Below are 9,187 nucleotides of genomic sequence, written 5' to 3' on the forward strand. Positions count from 1 at the left end.
CCTCCAAAGGTAAATGTCGTTATATGATGACAATTATTGATGATTTCTCACGAAAACTATGGGTGTATTTTCTCAAACATAAGAATGAAGCATTTTCCACTTTTAAAGAGTGGAAATTTTGATTGAGAATCAGACTGGCAAAAAGATAAAGAGGCTAAGGACAGACAATGGCCTTGAGTTCTGTTCGAATGAATTCAATGACTTCTACAAGAAAGAAGGCATTTCCAGACACCTCACCATCCCAGGGACTCCACAACAGAACGGGGTTGCAGAAAGAATGAATAGAACTATCCTGGAGAGAGTTCATTGCATGTTCTCCCATTATGGTTTGAGCAAATCTTTTTGGGCTGAAGCGGCTTCAACGACATGTTATCTGATAAACCGCTCTCCTAACAGATCAATTGATTGCAACATTCCAGAAGAAGTTTGGTCAGGTAACCCTATTGATTATTCTAATCTTAAAATATTTGTTTGTCCTACTTATTCTCATGTAAACGAGGGAAAATTAGAACCTCGTGCTAAGAAGTGCATTTTCTTGGGTTATGGCTTAGGGATTAAAGGTTATCGTTTATATGACCCGGAATCTCACAAAGCAATTCACAGTCGAAATGTGACCTTTAGTGAAAATGATATGCTCTCTTCTGTAAAAGATACTGTTATTTCCTCAATTGATATAGGTGACCAGGAAAATGCTCGAGAGAAGGTGGAGTTTGAGATTAAAACACCCGCTCATGAGGAAGACGTTCCCAATTCCTCTAGTACTCAAGATGATCAAGTCACTGTTATTAATGGTACAAATGAACATTTGAGTCCACATGAGCAATGTCCACCTCAACAACGAGGGTTACCACAACCGTGGTCTATGGATCAAGAACTTCCACAACAGAGACCAAGAAAACCAACTCAAAGATTAATTGCAGAATCTGCCAACATTGCTTATGCTTTAACTAGTGCACAAGAGATGGGTGAAGAAGGTGAACCCAAGAATTACTCTGAAGCTATCTCTAATGAAGACTCAACAAAGTGGATTGGTGCTATGCAAGAAGAAGTTGAGAGTCTTTTAAAAAACGAAACATGGGAATTGGTAAAGTTACTAGAAGGAAAACGAATCATTAATTGCAAGTGGATCTTTAAGAGAAAAGAAGGGATCCCTGGTGTTGAGAGTACAAGGAATAAAACAAGATTTGTTGTAAGAGGTTTTGATCAAGAGAAAGGTATTGACTTTAATGAAGTATTTTCTCCTGTTGTTCGTCATACTTCAATACGTATATTACTTGCTTTAGTTGACTTGTATGATTTGGAGCTGGAACAGTTAGATGTGAAAACTGCTTTTCTTCATTGTAATCTTGAGGAAGAGATTTACATCCAGCAGCCTGAAGGGTTCGCTGTTCCTGGAAAGGAGGACCATGTATGTCGTTTGAGGAAATCTCTCTACGGCTTGAAGCAATCACCAAGACAATGGTATAAGAGGTTTGATTCTTTCATGGTTGGACATGGCTACTCCAAAAGTAGCTATGATAATTGTGTCTATTTTCAAAAGACATCTGATGGGTCATTTATATACTTGTTGTTATATGTTGATGACATGTTGATTGCTGCAAGAGATAAATCTTTAGTTAACAAGTTAAAGGCCCAGCTTAGCAGTGAATTTGATATGAAGGACTTAGGTCCTGCCAAGAAAATTTTAGGAATGGAGATCAACAGAGATCGTCAAGCTGGAAAGCTTTTTCTATCACAAAAGAAGTATGTTCTTAAGATGCTTGACAAATTTGGAATGTGAGATTGCAAAGATGTTAATACTCCAATTGTCGCCCACTTCAAGTTGTCATCAGATCAGTGTCCAAAATCAGACGAGGACAAAAGGCTCATGTCACATGTCCCGTATTCAAATGCAATTGGAAGTCTCATGTATGTTATGATATGTACTAGACCTGATTTAGCTTATGCTGTTAGCATTGTTAGCAGGTTCATGCATAATCCAGGCAAGGCACACTGGGAAGCCGTTAAATGGATACTTCGTTATTTGAAAGGTTCTCCAGATATTGGTTTGGTATTTGATCAACATAGAGTCGATCCCGAAGGAGCAGTTGGCTATGTTGATGCTGACTATGGTGGTGATTTCGATCGGAGAAAGTCACTTTCAACTTACATTTTTACCCTATGTGGGTATGCTATCAGCTGGTATTCTTCACTTCAAGCCATTGCGGCTTTGTCCACCACTGAAGCAGAATATATCGATGCTACAGAAGGTATGAAAGAGGCTATATGGCTTCGAGGCTTGGTAAGTGAACTTGGTTTTCAACAAGATGTTCTTGTTATGTTTTGTGATAGTCAGAGTGATGTCCACTTAACCAGGAACAACAAGTATCACTCAAGGACCAAGCACATTGAAATTAAGCACCATTTTATCCGAGACATTGTTGATATGGGAGATATAATTGTTGAAAAAATTCATACGGCCGAAAATCCTACAGACATGTTGACCAAGCCACTTCCACCGGCTAAGTTCGATCATTGCCTGAACTTAGCTGGTATTATCCATACTTAATCAAGGCTTCATGGCGAGAGAGTGTTTCAGTCAAAGGCAAGTCAAGGTGGAGATTTGTGGGTTATGACTCACCTTTGACCGTTTTCTTGGCATAATTGGGAGGTTACTTGCCACACTTAATTGCAATCAAAGGGAGGTTACTCACCACAATTAAATTGTAATTAAATGGAGGTTTCTTACTACAATTAATTGTCATCAAAGGGAGGTTAATTACCATTAATTGTATTTATTATTGTTGTCTCCTAGAACCACTATATATAGTGGCTTCCTTCAAGCAATGTAACACACAACATACGACAAACAAGCAACACACACTTGTTTCCTCTCTCTTTTCGTATACTCTCTATTTCTGTTCTTGGGTGTAAGTGTTTAACCCATATAGAGAGAATTGTTTTGGGGCTATTTATCTATTAGTCTGAGAGGAATTCATTGTACTCCTAGTACCATTATAGTGGAAGTTTTGGCTCTCTCGCCGGTAGTTTTTTACCTCTATTGAAAGGGGTTTTCCACCTAAAAATTTCTGGTATCATTCTCATTTTCTTTTTTACTTTAATTTCTCATAATCTTTGGTTGATAGTATTACGCTTCCGCACACGATATCCCTACACTCTTGTCTAAGGATGCGAATTTTCTCTGCATTTTTTTGCTTGATCTCGATTGTCTCTCCCTGCAGAGTTAGAAGAAGGGTCATTTGGTCGATTTCAACTACTCTTGATTCGGTTGTCCTCTGATCTTTGGTCATGTTCCTTATAGTTACCATAACGTCCCTTAAGTTTTTTTGGCCTCATGGTGGACACCAATTGTTCTTGTATGAAGCAGGAAAATCTCATCCTTATGATCTTATTTTTCTGCGTGTTCTCGGTCTCTATGTCAAATAGGCCTCGGTAGTTGGCACATGTGAGGGAGGGGTGTTTATAGCTAACAAATGCTATTAAATAAATATCTTACCTTGATATTAATCAACCTATTTACAGATATGTGTTGGACCCTTACGTTGGTGAGCCTAAATTAGCACAAATATCATGATTAATCTTGAATTAGTTTGACCGTTATTTCTCTGTAAAGACCATACTTACCGTAACAGACACGATATTAGTGATTGTTCCATTATTCAATTGCATGTTTAAGATGTTTTGAGTCGTGCTTAGGACATCTCGATCATATAGTATTTTAGACACAATTAAAGAGGCAAACAAAAAATTGAGATTAGACTGTTGAAGCAAATTTTTCGATTGTTTAATAATTGACATGTATCTTACACGTAAAAAGTTTCACCTTTATGGAGAGCAAGTAAATTCAATCATTAATTTAGACATGCACTGGTTGGAAATGTATATTTTTTATATACAACCCGTTTTTTAATTAAATATATTTATATTTTTCACTATAAACTAAATATTTATTATTCTACAAAACAAAAATATATGTTTTAGTGGAATTATACAATTATTGAAATTAAATATTTTCATATTAGTCTATTCATATTAGAAAATTGAAAGTAACAATAGAAACTTATTATTTAATATGCTATATGAACTTAAAATGCATATCTAAACTGGTTTACTTAATTATACTATTTAAAAAGTTAAAAATGTTGGGAAATGAAAGATGATATGGGTTTATAAGATGAAGTATGACCATACCATACCACAACTAATAAAGTTTTTTTCTCTCCTAAATAGACATGAAAAAAGGACAAAAAAAAAAAAAAAAAACCATAACACATGGAGTTTAACATAGAGACTTAATTTTAAAATATAATCTTCACTGTATAATAAAACAAATCATATTATATAGTTATGTTATAAGTATAGTTTAGATAATCTAGTGTGTTAGTGACTAATAACGTTTTATGGTCTTTTGTGGTTTAGGTTAGTTATGTCGAGAGACGATAATGTTGTTGGTTCACTTTTGACTTCCTAACTATCCGGTAGTACAAACCTCTATTTTTTATATTGTGAAGATCATATATCACTACAAGAAAATCATCAAATAAAAACTAATTTTTAGAAACCAAAATAATTAGTTGCAATACTAACTAAATTAGAGACCATTTTAGAAACTAAAACAAAAATTGGTTTCTAAATTAGTTTTTAATATTTTCTATTATTGTTAAATAGTTTCTAAATTGGTATCTAATTAGCAACCAATGTTTTATCTACCAATTATTTAGTTTCTAAATTTAGTCTCTAAAACCTTGGTTACTAATTAGAGACCAATTTAGAAACTATTTAACAATAATAGAAAATAATAGAAACTAATATAGAAACCAATTTTTGTTTTAGTTTCTAAAATGGTCTCTAATTTAGTTACTATTATAACTAATTATTTTGGTCTCTAAAAATTGGTTTCTATTTCATCATTTTCTTGTAGTGTATGTATAAACTCACTTCGTAATATGATATCAGAGTTTAAAAAGATTTAGTAGATTTGTTGTAGTGTTAGTGGATCATTCATCTTTGTGTTATAGATAAGATGCCTCCCATATGAAAGGATTTTGTTTAGCTTAAATTATTATTTTTAGTTATCTTTGTATGTTTATCATGTCATGATGTTTTCCGCAAGGTCCTTCGAGTGGTGCAAGGATTTTGCAGGTCTTTGAATATAGTATAAGTTTATAATATAAGGTTTTTGGATGGTGTTGGGACTTTTATGCAGATCTTTGGATCTGGTATAGATGTTTTGGTAGGTGGTATGCGACAAACTTTAACAAATGTTCTCTATCGTCTTAAAATGTTAGTTTAATTTTGTTGTATATAAATAGAAACATTCCTTAAATACTCCAATTTATTTATTTAATTAATTATTAATAAAAAGAAGATGTCTTCTATATTATTTAAAATATATAAGAGTGGAGATAAAATCTTAAAAACTTATTTTATCAGTTAACCTTAAACTCCCTTGATAATAACCAAATTTCCTCATTCCTGTGAGTAACATAGCAGCAACAGAGGATATTGAGAAAATGAGAGTTACCTAACAATATAAATTGTTTCACCAAGGAAGGAAACACAAGCAACGGCAATCCACACGGTCTTGAAAATCTATTAGTGAAAAATTAATTTAATATAATGTTGTAACGATTTTAAACCATTGTTATGTTAAAATTGTTAATGAAATTATTTTTAAACCAAGTATTATTTTGAATTATTTTAAAAACAAGAAAGCTTTAAAAAGTTTTATATTTTTCACATTTTTTTAAAAATTAGTATTTAATAATTGTAAATTTTAGTTTCATGAAAATTATTTTTTATATTTTTTAATTCGTTAGTTCCTCAACTTGTTTTTATTTTATTTTAACAACTTATATCTTTCAATTTAAGTAACACGTGACAATAGAATTCACATAATACCAAAATTCTAAAATATTTAATTTATTAGGTATCTAATTAATGAAAATAAAAAATCAATTATATATTAAGTTAAACTTATTTAAGTTAAATAGAAATATATATCTATAAAAAGCAGACAAAACATGGAAGAGTTGAATTGTGTCTACTCTCCCCTTTCATGATACAATATCACTGTATTGAAACAAGGGTTCAAAAACCACAATCAAAACAGGTGAGCGACTTCCTGAGAGGTTCATTCTTTTGGTATGCAAGATTTACAATTAATTATCTTTGAAACTCTGTCCTGTTATAATTTGTGAAGGAACTGATAAAATGTAAAGAGTTTCCATTACTTTCACTTATGTAATATACATCAGGGAAGGCAATGCAAAAAAAGAACTACATTTTGGTGAAGAACTCTGCTGAAAAACAAAGATTCTTTCACCCCACCAGTGTCTGTTGAATATATTGATGAAGGTACACTAGTATACACGAGTAAATGGTTATGCTAAAACATTGCTTTCACGGATTGTCTCCAGTAGAGGACTCTCTTGGGAAGATGGGAATGATTGTCCATCAACTTGGAGGCCTTTTGCGTTTTCCTCTTTGGATTGTGCCCACAATACTGTGTAAAATCCGATTGCGATTATCACTGCGCCTAGGACACTAAAAGAATGGAAATACACAATGCAAAGTCAATATAGAAATAGTACTGTCAGCAAAGCAAAGTTTAAGCATTCAATTAGAAAATTGAGTTAGAAAAGTGATTCAAATTAGTGGACGATTTAGTAGACCACATGCAATAATTGTATGTGTATATTCTATTACATATCACGTGTTTCTCCCTCCTTTTTCCAATTGACATACTCCCAAAATGTACTGCTGAGTGGTTTTTGATCTATCCATAGTTTTGACATTGCCCCTAAAAGCTAAATCACCTTTAGTTGCAGTAAACATTGTTTTAGACTTAAAAACTCCCAGTTGAGTGAAATCTCCATATATTTAGACGTGGGAATCCTGTAATGAGGAGAGAAACCCCGACAACATAAAACTCTGGAAAGTCATGGTTATCCTGAAATTTGAAACAGCAGACAACAAAATAGTGCTGATATAATTGGCAGCCGCAACATGTCCAAGCCTATTTTATGGTTTATGCCTTAGTCCTTAGTTCATTTTACTGTTGATAGCTTGACATTTATTAACAAAGCTCCGTCGAGATGGAATAAGAAAATTTTGGAAATGGGAGTTACCTGCCAACATGAAGCGTTTCACCAAGGAAGATAACGCTCGAAAAGTCAGCTATGGCAATCCCCACAGGCTTGAACAAGCTAACAAATACAGGTCCTTTCCTTTTTATGCACCAAGTCAGTACTGAAAATGTCACCACATTTCCGATAATAGCCTGCAATATTGTTTTCCACATAGGAGGAATGAGCTTAGCAATAAACCCTCAATCGTTTGCAACTTGTTTTTGTGTGCTTGTTTTTTTAGTTTTTCGGGTTGTTTGTACGTGCTTACTGAATAGAATATAGACACGAGCTCAATGCCGGGGCTTATTTTCCAGTCATTTGGATCCCTGACAACAATGAGAGATAGTATTGCAGTTTGGATAGTTCCAAACATGCAATAGAAGGCTACTACGGTTGACTGTGATGAATATCCTTTAAGAATTGATGCCTGCAAACAAGCTCAACCAAATCAGATCCATTACTAAAAAAATTGAAGACCTTTGCTCCAATTTAGCTAAGTGATGTAAGTATCTAACCAAACTAGGCCTTGATCTCACCTGAGTAATATTCGAGAGTGCGAGAGAGAGAGAAGCAGCCGCAAAGAAGAGACCCCCAATGGTCCAGTTACTTGTTTGAGCCAACAAAGATGACAATGGTTGTGATGGAGAGTGTTGAATTCGAAAGCTGGTGATGGGAAAGCCCTTGTAAAGGGTCACCAGTAATGCTCCAGAGATGGATAGCAGTGTGCCCGTGACCTTGATCTGGCTGATTGAGCTTCCAATATTCAACTTCTCCATCCTAGAATAAGGCAGTAAAAAATCCAATATCGTGGTTTCAATATCTTAGTTTCAGTTCTAATGTTGAGTGCGACAACTAAAAAGTAACAACATATTTTATTAAACTCGAGTATACAATTAGAGTACCGATATTTTGACACCAAGATTTAGGGTTTAGATCCAAATTACATTACAAAAATGTCTCTGGCATGTCAGCTTCAGAGTCAGCAAGGTGTAATTTGGAGCAAAGGGGAAGGGGATGTTGAAAAATCATTTTCCTATAAACAATGTCTTGCAATGTATTCTGTTCTGGAAAATACCTTATCTATACTGTTTTAATCTCTACACCTAAAACCTTCTCGCTTTAATATCTCTTTGTACAATTTTTAATCTGTTTAGTCATTACAATATTTTGGAATTCCGGGACTACAGTTACAATGGATTAAAAAGTGTTTGTGGAGGAATTAAACTATAAAGATAGAGCAAGCATAAGATCTGATTAAAGCTTGTTATTATTATATAAATAAAAGTAAAAGAAGAGAGGGTACCCAAAGATGACCGCAAGCACAAAAGTGGCGGCTGGAGACAAATTGCTCATGGCGGATCCAAGAGTGGGAGAGCTGTAGTCAATGGCGGTGAAAACACAATTCTGCATAACAGTTATGCTGCACATCTCCAATAAACAACATTCTTACATTTTTGTTTAACGATAACGTTTTCTTGCAAAAGAATAGGAAAAAATAGGTAAATATGCAATTACATAGACACAAACATACATACCAAAGAGCGCCCACGAGGAAGAACTTGCAGAGTAGAGCTAAAGAAAGGGGCGGTCTTGTGGTTCTGCAAAGTTGAAAAGTTGAAGGTTAAGGTAATGTAAGTGATTTGAAAAGTCTAATTTCTAATGGAGGAGGTAGAAGTGTTCTCTGATCACACATCTTCTTCTCATAATCCAGTTATAATTGGACTTAATAAGTTTGAGTTAGATTTAAGACCTGTTGATGAAGAAAGCGAGAGGGAGGAGTATGAGGGTAGCAATGGCGTTGGAGTAGAGAACAAAGACAAAATGGTTCATTCCTCTGTTCATGGCTGCTTTACCTAAAGTGGAGAGTCCCACATCAAGGCACTCAACCATGATCATGGCTGCAAATGGACTCCATTTCAGCAACCTTCTTCCAACTCCCATTTCTTCCATTTCTGTCTCTCTCCATAGATGTTGCCTTTTTATTCAACACATCTTCGTCTCCTCTGTTCTGTACCACACCACCATTATTGCCACAATCATCACTACAGTAGTAGTTC

General features: G+C 34.4%; 1 protein-coding gene across 2 annotated transcripts; it reads right to left on the reverse strand.

Annotated features, from left to right (window-relative positions):
* Positions 1–6,206: 6,206 nt before the first annotated feature.
* Positions 6,207–9,187, reverse strand: LOC137807846 (WAT1-related protein At4g15540). Of its 2 annotated transcripts, XR_011080606.2 has the most exons (8): positions 8,881–9,176; positions 8,666–8,728; positions 8,434–8,550; positions 7,667–7,907; positions 7,399–7,557; positions 7,131–7,282; positions 6,819–6,952; positions 6,408–6,546 (listed from the first exon to the last, which is right to left on the reverse strand). XR_011080606.2 is itself a non-coding variant. In XM_068608670.1 (7 exons), exons 1-7 carry the CDS (start codon positions 9,078–9,080, stop codon positions 6,384–6,386), a joined length of 1,095 nt encoding a protein of 364 aa, XP_068464771.1. In that variant the 5' UTR covers positions 9,081–9,187; the 3' UTR covers positions 6,207–6,383. The 2 variants fall into 2 exon arrangements, 1 of the variants encoding a protein (XP_068464771.1); XM_068608670.1 differs by lacking the exon at positions 6,819–6,952 and having other exon boundaries at positions 6,207–6,546; positions 8,881–9,187.

The sequence above is a fragment of the Phaseolus vulgaris genome, chromosome 3 (genome assembly GCF_051622355.1).
Source record: "Phaseolus vulgaris cultivar YP4 chromosome 3, ASM5162235v1, whole genome shotgun sequence".
Taxonomy (NCBI): Eukaryota; Viridiplantae; Streptophyta; class Magnoliopsida; order Fabales; family Fabaceae; genus Phaseolus; species Phaseolus vulgaris.

What these genes read in the sequence shown, in the direction of transcription:
- LOC137807846 (XM_068608670.1), bottom strand. Translation starts at nt 9,080, where the DNA reads ATGGAAGAAATGGGAGTTGGAAGAAGGTTGCTGAAATGGAGTCCATTT. An exon ending in CTCGCTTTCTTCATCAACAG is followed by an intron (nt 8,729 to 8,880) that starts GTCTTAAATCTA and finishes TCAACTTTGCAG; the next exon opens with AACCACAAGACCGCCCCTTT. An exon ending in GTGCTTGCGGTCATCTTTGG is followed by an intron (nt 7,908 to 8,433) that starts GTACCCTCTCTT and finishes GCCTTATTCTAG; the next exon opens with GATGGAGAAGTTGAATATTG.